At 40.6% G+C, this 19,414-nt stretch overlaps 1 protein-coding gene across 9 annotated transcripts in view; it reads left to right on the top strand.

Moving 5' to 3' along the window:
* The window catches only part of LOC136864355 (F-BAR domain only protein 2), a 573,880-nt gene that overhangs the window by 507,068 nt on the left and 47,398 nt on the right, over positions 1 to 19,414 (top strand). For all 9 annotated transcript variants that reach the window (XM_067141249.2, XM_067141248.2, XM_067141247.2 and 6 more), the window contains one exon: positions 11,581 to 11,736. In XM_067141249.2, coding sequence (XP_066997350.1) covers positions 11,581 to 11,736 — 156 coding nt within the window. The remainder of the gene's footprint in view (positions 1 to 11,580; positions 11,737 to 19,414) is intronic.

Raw genomic sequence — 19,414 nt, 5'->3', positions numbered from 1 at the left:
TTGACAGAACTTTACATGCATGTTTATACGAAAGGGGGTATTTGAAGACGGAACGAGTTTCGTCTAATGTTCCTTCTTGCAAAACGTCTACATTATGTCCAGAGTTAGGCCTAGATGTTTTTCTTTTCAAGTGTACCGCCGAACGGATTTATGGCATTTCCCTCAGGCCGCTGTAAAATTCGTCTAAACTTTGTGACTTTAGAAAGCGGTCTTTAAGACGAACATTGCACTGCAGTTCAATCAACTCTGATTGAAATAGGTGTGGATCACTGTCTGCACTAAGAGAAAATATTCAAACAAATACATCTAACACCGCTTGGAGTTCTGATAATTCTGAAAATCTCTTTTCAAACTCTTCTTGTAATTAGTGAATTACCTGCGAGTACTCGTCAAAGTCGACACCTTATTTCACTGTTTCAAGCAATGGAAAATGTCCTGTGTTCCTTGCACGCAACTGGTTTTCCCAGACTAGTTGAATGCTTGAATTTTTCCCACCAAATCGCAGATATTGTGCTTTTTGTCTTGAAACTAAGTGTTCAAAGTATTCAGATGGGCAGTAATGTCACTTAAAAATGCCAAGTCCGCCACCCACTTAGGATCACGCAAAAGAACTTCAGGCCGCCCGTTCATGTCAAAAAAGGTATATATTCCGTTCCGCAAGCAAAAAGATGGTGAAGCACCTTCGCCTTGCTCAGCCACCTTACTTCTGCTTGCTACGGCATGTCCAGATACTCCGCTTCGATGTCATCCAAGAACTCTTTGAATTGACGGTGCATGAGTCCATGGGAACGAAGAAAATTTACCATTCACACAACTGTTCCCATTACGTCTTTAAGCTTGCCGACTTTTGCACAGATTAATTCCTTGTGTATCAAGTAATGGATCGCCGCTATCAGGGTACTACCGCTCTCTGCCATTTTTAATTTTACTCAGCTGAGGAACCCTGCGCGTAGTCCACGTAAAGCAGGAGCTCCATCTGTCGTTACACTCGTCAAGCACTTTCATTTTAATCTCATTAACTCAAAAACACCCTCCACTGCTTGGAAAATATCAAAACCGGTAGTGGTGTCTTTGAGAGCTACCAAATCTAGGAAATCCTCGGTGACCCGAAGATCGTCATCCACCTCTCAAATGAAAACAACTATCTGAGCTGTGTCCGCAATGTCAGATGATTCGTCGAGGGTGATGGAAAAGGATACAAAATTTGCTGCCTTCTCCATTAATTGCTGTTCCGTATCAACGCCCATATCGTCTATTCTGCGAGCCACAGTTTGAGGAGAAAGAGAGATTTTGTCAAATTTCTCAACTAGCTCCATAGGACGAATACATGCCGCCGCGTCCATTAGGCACTCCTTGATTAAATTCCATTCCGTGAAGGGTTTTCCAGCGTTGGCAATTCACAGCGAACATTTGTAGCTTGCTCGGAAAATGGGTCCACCAACCTCACTCTCCTCAATCTCCTGTCAGACAAAAATACGGCAAGTCACAATGTTAGTGTTCTTCAGATAATTCAATCATTTCTTCATTCCCGTTTGTAAACAAGCATTTTAAAATTAAAACAATTATAGTTACAGAATAGTGCTGCTTGAAATTTTCTTTCAATAATTCTTCCAACTTCGATTGACGACTGGAGTCTGTCAAATCACCGTAATCATCCCTGTGGTGTGCACTGTAGTGCCATTCCAAATTGTGTATTTAACATTTGGCATGCCCTTTATAAGTTGTACCGAAAAATGAAATTTCCCATTCTGCTAAGGCTGCTGCTTCACTGCTCCTTCCTTTTTTGGTATGATGTTCAGTAATGACAACTGTGAAACTGATTTAGTTACACGCTGTCAAAAGAGCGCATTGGACTAGACTAGCGGCTGATGAATCGGCTGCTCGCTCTGCCAGCTAAACTCCTCCCATCACTACCGCAACTTACCTTCCCCCAAAGCACTCGGAGCACTGGCTTATAGAGCGCGGCCAGAGCGCTTGGATGGCGCTGGATTAGAGAATGAAAAACTACTTGTGTTCGATTATTGTTTGGCTTGGAGTTATGGGTATTAGTTTTTTCGAAGAGTTTGGCTGATCAAAGTTGCTGAACTGAAAGAAGTTTTCAAAAGAATACCATATGACGAAATTATCAGAGGGAACTGACGAAGTTTCCCCGGTAAAACTGAATGTAAAGTTTCGAGATTTTTTAGTCACGTATCGGTAATTAACGTTTGAAGCCAGACCCGCGGTCTAACTTGCCTGCCTCTCGCCCGGAGGGCCTGGGTTCAATTACTGGCCAGGTCAGGAATCTTTACCTGGATATGAGGGCTGGTTCCAGGTTCACTCATTCTATGATTACCTTTATTTGAGGAGCTATTTAATGGTGATATGGTGACCCCGGTCTAGAGAGCCAGGAATAAAGGATTCGTCACACTGACCATGCATCACCTCGTAATCTGCAGGCTTTCGGACCGAGGGCGGTCGCTTGATAGGCAGAAGGCCCACTGGGACGGTAGTTTTATTTCAAGGGGATATACAGTGGAACATCGATTCTCCATTTTTGGAGGGACCATGGGAAAACATCCATAAATTCAAATATCCAATTATCCAGTCTGTAGAATCTATAACCTTTGTTCTTACATTGCAACTGGCACATGGTAATACAAGACACCCTTGTGTTTAAGGTAAGAGTACAGGTACAAGCAAAAAAAAAAAAACAACCACCACTATTTGGACTTTTATGTACATTCTGGTGTATCATTTGTATGGAAATTCCTATTAGAGGTGTTATTTAAAGATTTTTTCCCTTTATGTCTATGCTAGATGGATTTCGGTTTCTTGTTGCATCAGTTTGTGTTATCATTGTTGTATGAGGAAGTTCCTGGCCGAGAAGGCTGTGGTTCTGCTCATTTTAAGTTTCCAGGAATTGGCTATTCTGTTGCACTCTATGATTACTGCCTACTGTTGTTTATAAACAGGTATTTTGCAATAAAATTATATGTTTATTGAATTCTTGTTGTGTTTTTACATTTCTTTCAGTTTTTTATTGATTTGGATAATTTTCAATGCCGTGGAGTATACATGTGTACAAAGTATGTAAGAACAAAGGTAATAGATTCTACAGACTGGATTATTGTGAACCGTGTGGTATAATGTGCTTGATGTTTCTAAGGAAATAGATATTACTAATGACAGTGAAATCTAGCCACACCCTCTAGTGCTTCTAAAAGAAAGCTTCAGCCTGAAGAATATTTTGAAGACAGTGAATAATCATCATCATCATCATCATCATCATCATCATCATCATCATCATCATCATCATTATATGCAGTTTCCAGCTGTTGGCCAGGTCTGCTTGGAACATAGCCTCTCCATCTCCTCTTGTCTTCCCACCACTTCTTCCTCTTCACTCTTGCCCAGGCCTGTCCTCTCCTCTGCATACTCTCTTCCATTCCCTTTATCCACCTGTTTCTTGGTCTTCCTCTTCAGTTGTTTTCCTCTTGTGTCCATACCATCTAAGTCTAGATGCCTCTATCCTGTTCTGCAGTGACCCTCCTTTTACTATATCTCATTTCTCATCTTATCCATTCTTGTCATTCCTATCCTGTTTGTCAGAAATTTCATTTAACTTGCCTGTATCCTAGTCATGGCTCTCTGCTTCATTACCCAAGTTTCTGCTGCATATGTCAGAATAGGTTTATAGTACGTTCTGTATATCACTTTCTTGCTTCTCTGAGAGACATCCTTGCTCTAAAACAGGCTCCTGACAGTTTTCAGGAACACTCCTGCTTCCATGCTTGATTATTCCCTTATCATTTCTTCCAGTTCCCTCTATGATACTTCCGAGGTACTTGAAATTCTCTACCTTCCTAAGCTGTTCCCCTTCAAGCATTATGCCTCTGATAGGTCTCCCCCTTTTCCCCTTTTTTAAAAGTTGTGATCAAGATCTCATTCTTTTTAGCATTAAATTTCTTTCCATATTGTTCCACCTCATCTTTCCCATGCATCTGACTGTCCTGTATATCCTCTTCCTTTTCTCCCCAGATTAATAAGTCATGACTTTCATTTTTCCTTCCCCAATTTTCCTTGCCACTTTTGTCATTAACTCGTCTATTACTACAATGAAGAGCAAAGGTGACAGAGCACTTCCTTGTCTTAATCCACGTTTTTGCTCAACTCAGTCTCTTTCTCCACCTACTTTCACTCACAAATGATGCCTCCATGGTACTTTGCAATGATGGGAATAAGTGAGACAATGTGGAAGAGGAAAGGTCAAAAAAGAATTGAAGAAAGGGTATATATTATATTGGAGTGGAGGAAATATGGCAAAAAATGGTGTTGGTGTTATATTGAGAGAAGACCTAGTGCATTATGTGGACAAAATTGACTAGATCAGTGACAGACTGGAACTTGAGAGTGGAATAAAGGATTTTACACAGGTTTATGCACCCCAATCGGGGAATGCAGATGAATGTTTAGAAGAGTTTCTAAAGAACTGGAAAGTTGTATTGAAGACAAAGAGGTTATAATAATGGGAGGTATGAATGCACATGTTGGAACAGACAGACAGGGAAAAGAAAAGATAATTGGCCCCTATTGTTATGGAAACCAAGATGAAGAAGGAGATTTGGTAATAGATTTTTGTAGAAGGAATGAATTAATTTTTGGCAATACATGATTTAGAAAAAAGAACTCTCAAAAATTAACTGATGTAGTTGGGGAGATAGAAAGACAAAGACAATGATTGATCTTATTCTGATGGAGAAGGAGAAACGTAGACAAGTGGAAGATGTGACAGCAATGCCAAGGGGCAGATTTTGAAAGAGACCATAAAGTGGTGGTCGCTAAATTAAAACTTGGTAAAATAACGAAGTTAAAAGAAAATAGGGAAAGAAAAATAAAGGGATGGAAGTTAAAAGAGAAAGAAATAAGGGAAAAGTTTTGAGAGGATCTGAAGAAAGAGATTCCCAAAGATGACTTGAACAGTGTAGAAGAGGAATGGACATGTTTCAGAATTGGATTTGTAAAGTGCACCTGTAGAAGACTATCAGGGAGGAAAACGCAAGAGGAGACTCCTTGGTGGAACAGCAGGGTAAAGGAAACAGTTAAAGAGAAACAAATGGCTTGGAGGAAGTGGATAGGCAGCAATAGTACAGATAATTGGCAGAAATATAAATAAGCCAAAAAGGTATGTAAGAAAATAGTACAAGAAGAGAAATGGAAGAGCTGGGAAAGTTTCACAGAAACTTTACAGGAGGATATAACAGGATGTAAAAAGGTTTTGTAAGGTTTGGTAAAGAATAGTTTAAGAAACAGGGAAGACACGAAATGTGTAAAAACTGAAACAGGGCAGATATTGACACAAAGTGATTACATACTAAAAAGATGGGAAGAATATTTCTCAGAATTGCTAAATATTAAATACAGTGAACTGGTAGATGAGAAGGAGCAAGAAGAAACAGTGGGGAAAGAGGAAGAACAAAAAAATGAGATATCGATATTAGAAATACAGGAAGCCATACAAAAGATGAAGAGCGGTAAAGCAGCAGGAGTGGGCGAGGTAACTACGGAAATGATAAAAGCAGCGAGACCAATAGGGCTACAGTGGCTGTATAGATTATTTAGAATAATGTGGAGGAAGAAAGAGATCCCAGAAGAGTGGGGAAAGGGTTTAATTATACCGATATTTACAAAAGGTGATAAAAAATAATGCAATAACTACAGAGGGATCACCCTTATTGTCCATGTAGCAAAGATATTTGAGAGAGTATTGGAAGGAAGACTGAGGGGGAAGCTAGAAGTAGGAATGGAAGAACTATATGAGTTAGGAAAGACAGGTCAGCGTTTGACCTGATCTTTACATTAAGACATATGATGGAGAAAAGATGGAAGTTTGGAAAAGACATAGCGATGACACTTATTGACATTGAGAAGGCTTATGACAGTGTGCCCAGACATTTGATATGGGACACATTAAGGAAGAAACAAGTTAACAGAGAGGAAGTGCAAATGATAAAAGCTATGTACAAAAATTGTGTTAGTAGTGTGAAGACTAGTGTAGGAAAAACAAAATGGTTTAAAGTTGAAACTACCGAGCTCGATAGCTGCAGTCGCTTAAGTGCGGTCAGTATCCGGTATTCGGGAGATAGTGGGTTCGAGCCCCATGTCGGCAGCCCTGAAGATGGTTTTCCGTGTTTTCCCATTTTCACACCAGGCTAATGCTGGGGCTGTACCTTAATTAAGGCCACGGTCGCTTCCTTCCAACTCATAGGCCCTTCCTGTCCCATCGTCACCATGAGACCTATCTGTGTCGGTGCAACGTAAAGCAAATAGCAGGAAAAAAAAGTTGAAACTGGTCTCTGACAGGGATGTGTACTATCCTCCATACTATTCATCATAGTCATGGATGAAATTCATAAGAACATTAAACAGAGATTGGGAAGACAGGCAACAAAAGCCATGTTGTTTGCAGATGATATAGTGATATGGGGTGAGGATGAAATGGAAGTGCAAAAACAAGTAGATGTATGGAATCAAGAGATAGAAAATTTTTGGATGAAAGTAAGCACAGAGAAAAGTAAAGCAATAGTGATGACAAGGGGAAGGAAGGAAGGAAGGAAGGAAGGAAGGAAGGAAGGAAGGAAGATAAAACTGAATGGTAAAATTCTGGAAGTGGTTAAAAGTTTCAAGTACGTGAGAAGTGTGATCACAGAAGATGGAAAGATTACCGAGGAAATTGGAAAAAGAATACAACAAGCAAACAGCTTCTACCAGAGTGTAAGGGGTATTTTGTGGAACCAAGATGTTCCGAAAAAATGTAAGAAAGTATTATATTCAACCTATTATGAACTCGTACTAACCTGTGCAACTGGATCATGGACTACAACAAAATGAGAGGAGAGTAGAATACAGGCAGCGGAGATGGAATTCGTAAGAAGTATCAAAGGCAAGACCAGAGAGGATAGAATTAGAAATGAAGAGATAAAGAAAAGGACAGGAATCTTGAAACTTCAAGACAGGATAGAAACAACAAAGCGAAAGTGGTACGGGCATATGATGAGAATGGGAGAAGAGAGAGTGCCAAAAAAAGCTTTTTCAGAAAAGAGACCACGAGGAAGACCCTGAAAGAGGTGGACAGATTCAGTGTGGGAGTGCATAGAGAAGAGGGGAGGAAAACCAGAAGATGTACTTAAAAATGGAGAAGAATGGTGGAGATACAGGCAGCGATGGAGGTCCTTGATTCACAACCCGACCAGGGAAGCTGGAAATGGGAGATGATGATGATGATGATGATGATGATGGTACATCTCCCTCATTCTCTCTACTGTCTGATTCTCGACACTTTTTTTTTTCTTTAAGCATTCCATAACTTATTTCTGCACACATGACCATATGCTTTCTTGAAGTCCAAGAGAGCCATCAGTAGATCTTTATCTCGCTCATAATAATGCTCTTGCAGATGTCTTACGGAGAATATAAGGTCTGCTGTGGACCTTCCTGATCTGAAGCCATATTGTTTTTCTCTTAGCTTTTCGTCCACCCTATTTCTGATTCTCTTTTCCAAAATCTTTTCAAGTTTCTTTCCACTGTGATATATCAATGTGACTCCCCTATAGTTTTTAAGATCTGTCCTATTCCCCTTGAAGATGGGTATGATTATCCTCTTCTCCCAGTCTTCAGAGGTCTTCCTGTCCCACCATACTAGTTTCAATACATGATAAAGCCACTGTTTCCCTGCTTCTCGTGCTGCTTTCACTATCTCAATACTCACTTCATCTAAAATTGGGGATTTTTCTCCTTTCATTTTGTCCATTGCTGCCTCCACTTCTCCCCATGTTAAGTCTTTTTCTATTTCTGGGTTTCTTCTTCCTTTTATGCGTACACTTTCCTCCTCAGTGCATCCTTCTGTGTTTAGTAAGTTTTCAAAATATTCCTTCCACATTCCTTTGAGTTTATCTTTTACCTGCACTTCATTTCCATTTTTATCTATCATTATAAGATCCTTCCTTATGCCTTTCTGTATACTTGTGGCAATTCCATACATTACATTTTATTTCCTTCTCTATCTTCTTCCATTATGTTTGTCCACTTTTCCATCCATTTTGTCTTTCCTCTTCTACAACTCTTAGAACTTCCTCCTTTTTGGCCTTATATTCTTGTCTTGTCTCTGTTGAAACCACACTCTCAAAGCTTTATTCTTCTTCCCAATTGCCACTTTGACTCTGTCATTCCACCATGGGGTTTCCTTGCATCTTTTTCTGTTACTAGTTCTTCCATGAACTTCCTCTGCAGCTTTTACTAATGTCCTCTTGAAACTTTCCCATTCCTCCTCTCCTGCTTTTGTATAATCTGGTGGTAAATTCAACTTTTCTTCTTTGTATTCTTCCTTGGTTTTCTTCTCCTTCAGTTTCAATATTTTGATTTGTCTTTCTTGATTCTCTGTCCTCTAATTCTGTGATCTAATACTGTTAAAATAATGGTAGATTTAACAAGTTTAAGTACTTTGTTAATTGAATGTGTATGTTGTAGTTCTGTTTGTGTAGGAAACAGTATAGGGCAAGTTTCTGCTACTTTTTTCATTCTTCGACTTTGGAATTGATTTTCTTAAAACTTATTTGAAATTGATTTCCTTAAAACTTCAAAATTTCTCAGTTATGTATCTTTTTTCTCTAAAACCAAACAACGTAATGTCATAAAATTTTAATACTTGCTTGATGTGTGTATAATACACCTGTGTATCTACAATCAGACCATTAGGGTGAATATCCTTTGAGTTATGCCTCTTAGTTAATTATTTTTAGATTATAATTTAGTGTTCCTAAAAAAATAAAAAATAAATACTGCCACATTTATTGAAGTACAGTTCCAATTGTACATCCCAGCACTTAAGAAGAATTGAGGAATATGCTGTGTAAATTTCGTACATTGAACTTCAATGATTTGTGAGAAAAAAGGAACGTGAAGTATAAGAAATTCACATAGATAATATAGGGCATTTGATATCACCTTAAACAATCAAAACTGCACCAGAATTTTTTCTATGAATTCAGTGACAACTTGTTTTCCAGTGTTGTTTGTATGAGCTTGACAGGGTGCTTGGTAAGTGTAACTTTATCAACTGTTTGGTAGAACAGATTATATGTATGAAACGTTAAACAAGAACAGGGTTGTATTTGTAAGTTATTGATAGCATTCATTCAAAGTAGCTACAGGGGTTAGACAAGGTTGAAAGTAACATTTCACTTTTCTTGTCTATAGTACAGTATACACAGATCATTTACTGAAAAGTATACACTACCGGAAAAAAACATGCAACATCCTCAAGGACCGTGTTCAGTGGCGCCAGGATATAATATGTGCATACTGAAGGGTTGTTGTGGTGCCAATGACCTTAGATGTTTGGCCCCTTTAAACAACCATCATCATCATCATCATTAGGGGTTATTATGTTAGTGATTCATTTATCATGGACATTGGTAATCAGATCGCGCTCGGCAGGCCTGCCCGAGCGCATTTTGTTTTGACTGTACAGGCAGTAACTGTGCTGAGGTTAGAGGTTAAAAGTGTTTTTCATTCTAGGGTATAACCATACTCCACTGATGAGTACATGCTACTGTTGAACAACTGCAGCCATTTAAACAGGGTTGCATTTTGGTCCTGCGGGAGGCTGGATGGATGTATTGATGGATTGCTGCACATGTTGGGTACAATGTATCAGTGGTGTGTCGCTGCTTTCAGCATTTGTCTGTGGAATGTTCCTACACCTGTAAACCAGGTTCCGAACGTCTGCGTATTACAGACGCACATTAAGATCGACGCATTGTGCGAGCAGCGGTGGCCAACCAGACATCATCCAGGAATGAAATCTGGTCACATGTTGCACCTGCTGTGTCACCAAGGACCATTGGGAACAGTCTGCTTACAGCAGGCTTACGATCACGTGAGCCTCCAGCCAGGCTACCACAGACACCACCAAGCACGGATACTCTGGTGTTGTGAAAGAGTCGACTGGAGAGGGAATGGCGCTCTGTCTTCTGTGATGGGAGTAGGTTCTGTCTGTTTGCAAGTGATGAATGTACACGGGTATGGCATAGACCTGCTGAGTGGAGTATTCCAGAGTGCATTCACTCACGGCACCCACGTCCCACTCCAGGCTTCATGGTGTCGGGGGGCCATCAGTTACAACTCGCGGTCATAGTTGTTGTTTCTGCAGGGTGATGTAACCAGTGCCTACTACATTGCAAGATCACAGGATCTCTCGCCAATTTAAAACGTATGGGACATGATGAAGTGGGAACTTACACGTTCTCCAGAGCCTGCAAGAACCATTGCCGAATTGCATCAAAAGGTGCTAGATGCTTGGGACAATCTGTCACAGGATGCCATTCAGCACCTTTTATGATAGTTACATGCGTGAATACATGCCTGCATTGCTGCCAGAGTGGGGTACACTGTGTATTGATGCTACTGTTCGGGCACCCTTTACTGTGACATGTGTTTCATTTGATCTGAATTCGTAATCATATACTCCTGCAGTGATGAATTACCTGTCATATCACTTGTGAATAAAAAGACCTTGTGCTTGAGGATGTTGCATTTTTTTTTTACTTTTGTTCCTGGCAGTGTAGAATGGCAGGGGCAAGGATTCTGTTTGGTGGAAATGTCATAAGCAGTTTGGCCTGTGTTGATGATTTAATGGCAGACTGTGCTGAAAACCTGCAGTCTAATATCTTGGAATTTGGAAAGAGGTGCAGAGAATATGATATAAAGATTGGCATATCCAAGACTTAAAGTGATGTCAATAGGGAGGAAACCCGAGAGGATTGAAAGTCGGGTAAGGAATTCAGTACTGGGACACAAGGATCAGTTCCAGTATTTAGTACGTGTGTTCTTCCATAGTAGAACTGAATTGAGGTGCAGCAAAGCTAATGCAGTGAGCTTGCAGTTGCGATTAACGGTATTCTGTAAGAATGAAGTCAACACTCAGACAAAACTGTCTTTATATCGGTTTGTTTCCAGACAGACTTTGCTATATGGGAATGAGAGCTGGGTTGACTCAGGATATCTTATTCGTAAGCTAGAAGTAACAGACATGACAGCAGCGAAAACTATTTCTGGTAAAAACAGGTGGGAACAATGACAGGAGGGTGCTTGGAATAAGGAGATGAGGCCCAGGTTAGGAATAAAATTGATGGATGATGCTGTTCATTTAACCAGTTCTGGTGGTGGAGTCATGTAAGACAATTAGAGGAGGTTAGGTTACCTTGGAGAATATTGGACTTGGCCAGGGACGGCAAGAAAAGTAGAGGGAAACCAAGGTGATGATGGTTAGACTCTGTTTTTAATATCTTAAGAGGTATGGAATGATACAAGGCCACAGGGCTGGTTGTGGAGGTGCATAGTTAATTCACAGAGGCTTGATATGAATGCTGAAAGATAAGAAAGAGTATAATGAAGATTGTAATGTATGTATGTATGTATGTATGTATGTATGTATGTATGTATTGATAACAGTTCACTTATGCATACTAAACACATGATGTTCTATAGTGCTGAGGAAGTGCAGATGATGTTTCTCTGCTAACTTTCTTTACTCTGTTTCAGGTGCCAAGTTAAACTGTCTGGGGACATGATGCTTTCATTCCCAGCGGGTATTGTGGCTGTTCTTGCTAATAATCCTAGTCCGGCACAGCTATCTTTTCGTATCCGTAATACTCAGCGATTAGAAAACATGTTGCCAAACAAACAGTTGGTTACAATGTAAGTAATTATTTCTTCAATATACTGAATGAGCTAATTATGGCATGTTGAAAGTCATTTCAAGAGTTTAGACCTTGCATGTGTAGATATAGTGTTAACCTTTAGTCTAAAGTAGCTTAGATTCATAGTGGAGAAAAATATCACAATATTTTCCTAAATACACTATTCCCTGCTTTTACATTCCCGCATTCAACATTTCCCCATCGTTAACATTTTTTTGTTGATTCCCTGTGCTCACAGCATATTAAAATGATCAAATTTACATTTGTGACGTTTTATGCTTCCTGCCATTTATGCTGCATTAGGCTGTTTGAGTGGGGGGAAAGTCATAGTAAAATGGCGTTGCAACAAACTTAAAATGCTTTGAGTAACCATGGCATGCCGACCAAGTCAATCAACTGTGGTCTAACTCTAAGCATTGAACTTCTGCTTTCCTCACGACTAGGAGTGTGATGTTGCTTAACCCACACACGTTCATTCTTTGAGAAGCTTCATTGATGTACAGTTGTGAAGTTATCAAGTGATTCAGCATTCGTCTTGTCCGAGTTCATTATTTCATGGCTATTATTTTACGTTTGCTTTTGTTGTTGTAATCGATAATGTTATTGTTGCTGATTACTTGCATTTGTTTTTGCTATTTAAGTTTTTTGTTCTTGTTATCTGAGTGAAGTGACAGTCATTTGCTGCAATGTTATTGTTACATCATTTGTTTGTTTGTATTTGTTAATCCTTCTTTGTTATTGCTTTCTTGTTGGTGTTTGCTTTTCTGGCTTACAATGGGAAAAAAAAGAAGGAAAGGGGAAACTTTCACTATGGGAGAGACGTTTTGAATCTTGGAAGACATTAATTTGTTCTGCAAAATATGCATTTCACTGGCGTGGAAGTTGCAGCTATCAGTATCCACACTAAATACAATGGCTGAAACTAGAGGAAGCATAACATCAAGTGCTTCAGAATGAAGACCAAACTCCATAAAAAGAAATATGCATCAAATTCCAAATACTAGGAATTGGAAAAGAAGAGTAAAATGTTTGTTTGAAATTTCAAGAGCAATCCAATTGATGGTGTGCTCTTAAGAGAAAAGGTACGTTAAGTGGTGAACATTCTTGGCATTGAAAATTGCAGCACATCCAGTGGCTGGATCAGCTGACTTACGAAAAGGTATAATGACCTATAAAATTGTATGTAGGGAATAAAATATAGCTAGTGACAAAACTGTGAAAGATTGCATCCATGGAAGATTATAGGAGCTGACCAATAAATACGAACCCAGGAACGTTTTTAACCTAGATGAAACTGGACTGTTTTTCAGTGTGTTGTCCTGCAAGACTTTGGTATTCAGAGGGGATAAATGCCATGGTGGAAAACACAGCAGAATGAGGTTTACAGTGATGTTGGAAGCCAATGCTGATGGCTCTGAGATGCTCCACCCCTTTGTGATAGGAAAATCTAAAAAGGCTCATTGCTTCAAGCATGTGTGATCAGTACCAATTGTCTGTGATGCCAACCATAAAGTTTGAAGGACCTCAATATCTCTCAAAAGCATTTGTTTGCTCTGGATGCAAAAATGGGTGAGGAAAATAGGATGATCCTTCTTTTCATCAATCATTGTCCTGCACATCGTGCAGATGTTTATTTGAGGAACATGCAGTTAGAATTTCTGTTTGGTAACTGCACAAGTAAGCTGCTGCCTATGGAGTTTGGGGTTTTACACTTCTTTAAGTTACTTTATAGGAAGAGGCTGGTGCAGCAAAATTTCTTATGGATGCTGGTAAGGATTCATCATGATTTTAAAGTTGCAGTCTTGGATGCACTTCACTTTAGTGCAAAGACTTCGAAGGCTTTGAAGCAGACTACCATCTCAAATCATTTCTTAAAAGTAGGATCCTTCAAGAATCATCTCAAATTTTAGCTGCTGATAGTAGTAGTAGTAGTAGTAGTAGTAGTAGTAGTAGTAGTAGTAGTAGTAGTAGTAGTAGTAGTAGTAGTAGTAGTAGTAGCCACTGCTGAGGCAAGTCCAGCTGCAGTACATAGATATCTAACATCTGTAAAGGGGGATGAAAATAATTTTTATAACCTGTATGTACTTCAAAAACAAATAGAGGGCACTAGAAATAAACAGTTTGGTCTAGAGAGCCAAGAATAACGGCCGAGAGGATTCGTGGTGCTGACCACATGACACCTCATAATCTGCAGGCCTTCAGGCTGAGCAGCGGTCGCTTGGTAGGCCATGGCCCTTTGGGACTGTTGCGCCATGGGGTTTGGTTTAAAAATAAGCAGTGTGATCAGAGATAGATTCTGGACCATTTTGGTAGGAAGTAGTGATTGTGTGCTTTTCCATCTGGAATAATTAAAATGTTCCATCCAGAGAAAGAAAAATTATTGCATCTTAGATAATTCTATAGCCATTTAAGAAAAATATCTTGGATTAAAGAATAGTTTACACAGTATTTTAACTACCTATCAGTACATTTCTCCTGAACGGTTGATGTACATTGGAACTTTGAGGTAAGTAATAGGGTTAAGATTAAAATACCCTATAAATTAATAATATGCATCCATGTAACATTTACCTTCCAAAGCATTTTTAGATATATAAGTTGTTTCCCATGTTTTACACTTTAACCTTGTTTACATCAGTATTCCTTGGGTTCATTGAAAAATGTAAAAGAGGGGTAATACTGCAATCATTTGTACTTACTTTACTGAAGAAAAATGATATGATCATGTAATAGTATATTTTGCCACATACACTGTGTGTAAATAAATATTTAATACCAATTTTAAAGTAATGAAAAGACAAACTAATGACAGGTCAGGTTGTATATTGAAAGATAGGAACATGATAGGAACACATGGCAGGATAGCACAACAACAGGTCAGCACCAGAAGAGAGACCAATAAGAAGGGAGATACGGACAAGCATGAAAACACTGCTCTACACAGTGCCAAAAAGCTACATCCAAGCTGCTGCAAGAGTATCTGATAACTTTGACATAATAGTTGATTACCTCGAGGGCTTGGCATTATCACATCTGTTCATTGTTGTAAACTCCTGTCCTCATCCCGAGGTGGTGCAGCTCTTATCAGGCACACCCCCAATGGAGGTGAGCTAAATTTTAATGATCCTGAGGTGGTGCAGCTCTTTTCAGGCACACTCCCTATGGAGGTGAGCTGCACGTACAATTCAAATCACATACCAGGCCTCCTGCCATTCTTAAATTTCTGGCAGCACCGGGAATCGAACCCGATCCCCCCCCCCCCCTCCGAGGACGGCAGCTAATAGCGCTAACCGTTACGCTACGGAGGTGGACAATTGTTGTAATGGCCATTGTTACAGCAGACCTCCACCCACTGACACTATGGATCTTTTGCTACAGTGACTATGTGACGCTAGCCATCAAAACAGAGTTGATCTGCAACACCAAACTCAAGAATGGAATGATTGATTCAGACAATGTGGGCTTCGACTCAACAAAATAAAACCAAGTATATGTTGTCAGGTCACAGAAAACTTGACCAGTCAAGTTTGATGACAAGGACTTGCTACGGAGAGATGAAGTATAATGGTCTCGAGTCTATTACTGTTGACGATAGCCAGCTTAATAAAGAAGTGTAGACATGAAGATTAATACAGCTTAGATGAAGTAGCAAATGATAACAGGGGTCACTCTTCATGGCTGAGGGAGGTATCACCAGAAATCAAAGATCTACTACATCATCATTGAACTCCACCAGTGTCCAGTCCCAAGTCCAGAATGGTAAAGGAGGAAGGTTAGCTGGCTTGGCAACCAGCTGTAAAAACAGCTAATGCCGAGTGTCGAGCGGTGGTAAATAACTCGATCCCCCTAGGGGCACACGGCTACGGGCAGATGAGCCCCTTTGGGTGGGGTGATGGTCCCCTCAGTGTAGGAAATGACACAGGAACCCATCATCTGTGTCTTTGGCCCAACAGCAAAACAGACAGAGGAACCTCCTTTTTGTGGTTCTCATTGGTCGTGGAGGCGGATGAGGTCATGCCAGACAGGCTGGCTGTGAAGGCGCAACTCAGTGGTATATCGAGTCTGCGGCAGTCCGTTGCAGTCGTGGCACTTTTTCCTGCTGTCACTCCCTTCAACTCAAGTCCAAGGGCAATGGGATAGGGATGGTGGAGGCAGGTTTTCGGGTGAAACTGGAAGTCTTTAGTTCGGACCTGCCTGTTGGCAACAGATGTGTGAAGGTCGTCTTTCTGAGACCCCGTGACTACTCAGGAATTTGGTCCTGCATCTGTGTTTGGACAGGTCTATTTAGGATCACCACTGCCCACCCTGAATGGGGAAGGCCCTAGAAAATATGGACTAAACATCGGTAGTCACACTCTCATCTGGCTGGGAGACCGCACCCAGTGGGTCACCCCTTATGCGGCCGAAAAACGAAGATTACCAAAACTTTGATTATAGGAACCTGGAAAGTTCGAACCCTACTTGATTTGAAAGACAATAACAGACCTGAGAGAAGAACAGCGCTTGTCACCCATGAGCTTGGATGAATGAACATTGATATTGCTGCTTTAAGTGAAACCAGACTGTCCAGCGAAGGTAAACTTGCAGAGTTCAGCTCAGGCTACACAATCTTCCACAAGGGAAAAGATGAGGGAGAACACCGCATTCATGGTGTGGGATTTGCGGTGAAGACCACATTGGTGAATTAGTATGAGCTAACTCGAGCCGCAGTTAGTGAAGGAATTATGACTCTCCGAATCCCACTCTCTGGAGCCTAATCTATGACACTCATCTCTGCATATGCTCCCACCTTGGATGCTGATGTAGAAGTTAAAGACCAATTCTACAACCTGGTGAGCACTACCATCACCAAAGTACCACCAAGAGACAAACTCTTACTACTTGGTGATTTTAACCAATTATGGGGCAGTGTGCTTGGAAAACATGAGCTTGGCAACTGTAATGCCAGTGGTCTACTGCTCCTTGGTTCATGTGCTGTACATGAACTCTTCATTGCTTATACTCAGTTCCGCCTGTCTATTCGCTACAAGACCGTTTGGATGCATCCTTGTTCAAAGCACTGTCACATCCTTGATTATATCATCACCAGGCAATGTGATAAAAAAGATGTCCTTGTTACAAGGACCACAAGAAACCTAGATGACTGCTGGACAGATCATAAGCTCCTGTTTTGCTGGTTGAGAATCTCAATCTGTCACATACCAAAAAGATCCATCCACAACCTGCCCAGAAAGAAATTTGATACTTCTAAACTTCAAATTGAATCCATTGCTACAGAATACAGAAATGCAATCTCAAACAAACTGCCCAGTCATCCAGTCAGCAATGATAGTACAAATCAGGAATGGGCCATGCTTCAGAAGTTCATCACTGAGTCAGTAGAGGAAACAATTGATTTTATGAGGGGGGAAAAAAAAAAAGAAGACAGGACTGGTTTGTTGAAAATAATGAAGAAATTAAATGTCTGATCAATGCCAAACAGGAAGCCCACCTATCCTATCTTCAAGATCCATCTTCCAATGTGAAGAAATCACATTTCTTGGAACTTAAAGGAAAATCTCAGGCACAAATTAGGGAAATTAAGAATAACTGGTGGCAACAAAAATCTAAAGAACTGCAAAGACTATCTGATGCCAGTGACTTGCCAAACTTCTATGCTGGCATAAAGGAGATATATGGTCCAATTCAATCTTCATCAGGGTCATTGAAGACTGCTGACAACTCCATTTTAACTGATAATGGAGAAATTTTAGAGCGTTGGAAGGAACATTTTTCTTCACTTGTCAGTTGTGTCTCCATTGTTGCTGAGGACTTTTTTCATAATGTCCCTCAGCAGCCCCAACAACCATGGATGGCAGTTCCACCTACTTACGGAGACTTTACCAAAGCACTCAATCAACTAAAACCAAGAAATTTTCCTGGTCCTGATAACATACCTCTGGAACTGATAAAAAATCGAGGTATACCCTTGAAGACTAGACTTTTCACACAAATTCCTTTGATTTGGGAAACTTGAAGTACCTGAAGACTTGAAGAATGCTACCATCATCACTATCTTCAAGAAAGGCAATCATAGTGTATGTGGGAACTACTGTGGTATATCGCTTTTATCAATTGCAGGTAACATTCTCGCAAGAATTCTATTAAACTGGCTTCGAGTTATCTCAGAGAGGATTTTGCCTTAGTCTCAATGTGGTTTCGGAACCTCCAGAGGCACAACAGATATGATCATCTGTGCTAGACAACTCCAGGAAAAATGCAGAGAACAGCAGCAGTCCTTGTATTTAGTTTTCTATGATCTGGAAAAAGCATTTCAGTACCAAGATCTGGTATGTGGAAAGTATTGAGACATTTTGGATGTCCTGAACGTTATGCGGAATTGGTTCAAGCTCTTCATGATGGCATGTCTGGACAGGTTCTTCATGGTAACTCAGTATCAGATTCGTTCCCAATCACTCATGGATTGAAACAAGGCTGTGTGCTTGCTCCTACACTATTTGCACTGTAAATGGCTGCCATGCTACACGAATCATCTGCAAACAACTTAGGCATGGAGATTAAATTTCGTTTTGATGGAGGCCTTTTCAATCTGGCAAGACTTCGCTCACAAAGACGTATTCTGGTTACCCGGGTGACAGAACTACAGTATGCTGATGACGCCGCATCTCCTGCTCTAACATGTGAAGAACTACAACAGTCAGTCAACTGCTTTAAAACTGCATGCACCGAGCTCGATAGCTGCAGTCGCTTAAGTGCGGCCAGTATCCAGTAATCGGGAGATAGTGGGTTCGAGCCCCACTGTCGGCAGCCCTGAAGATGGTTTTCCGTGGTTTCCCATTTTCACACCAGGCAAATGCTGGGGCTGTACCTTAATTAAGGCCACGGCCGCTTCCTTCTAATGCCTAGGCCTTTCCTATCCCATCGTCGCCGTAAGACATATCTGTGTCGGTGCGACGTAAAGCAAATAGAAAAAAACTGCATGCGATCGCTTTTGTCTTGCCATTAATGCGAAAAGAAGAAAAAAAACGAAGGTACTTGCACAACCTGCCCCAGGATTAACACTTCCTGAGTTCAGTATTTCCATCTTAGACACAGCACTGGAACAGGTTGATCACTATTCATATCTTGGAAGCGTCTTGCCTAATCGGTGTACTTGTGAACAAGACATTGATAAAAGTATTGGGGCTGCTCATGCAACATTCAGACGGTTAATGCACAGTCTTCGTGATTAACAACTTAAAACTGCATACCACACTCATGGTGTACTAAGCTGTTGTCATTTCCACGCTGCTGTATGGCTTTGAAACTTGGACACACTATCGCCGTGATATCAAAAAACTCGAGCGCTTCCACCAACAGAAAATAAGATTCATCTTGAATATTAAGTGGGAGGACTATGCGACCAACACGGCAGTTCAGATCAAAAATTACACGTATGGCTTTTCAGGCGTTTGCTCTATTAACCAGCGCCTCGTCTCAGGTCTGACACTAGACTCTTCAGAGTGGGATGTGTCAGACCCTACCCACTGACGCTGGGGTGTATGCAGGTGAACTTATCAGAAGCCTATTTAAGAGGCACAGTCTGATAACTGCATACGGGGGATAAAACTCCACAATGGAATTAATGCCCGCCTAGCAATTCCTAATGGAAATTCTGAGTTCCCATGGAGGGAATC

Source organism: Anabrus simplex, chromosome 2, assembly GCF_040414725.1.
Source record: "Anabrus simplex isolate iqAnaSimp1 chromosome 2, ASM4041472v1, whole genome shotgun sequence".
Taxonomy (NCBI): domain Eukaryota; kingdom Metazoa; phylum Arthropoda; class Insecta; order Orthoptera; family Tettigoniidae; genus Anabrus; species Anabrus simplex.
This window is presented reverse-complemented; position numbering and strand designations above follow the sequence as displayed.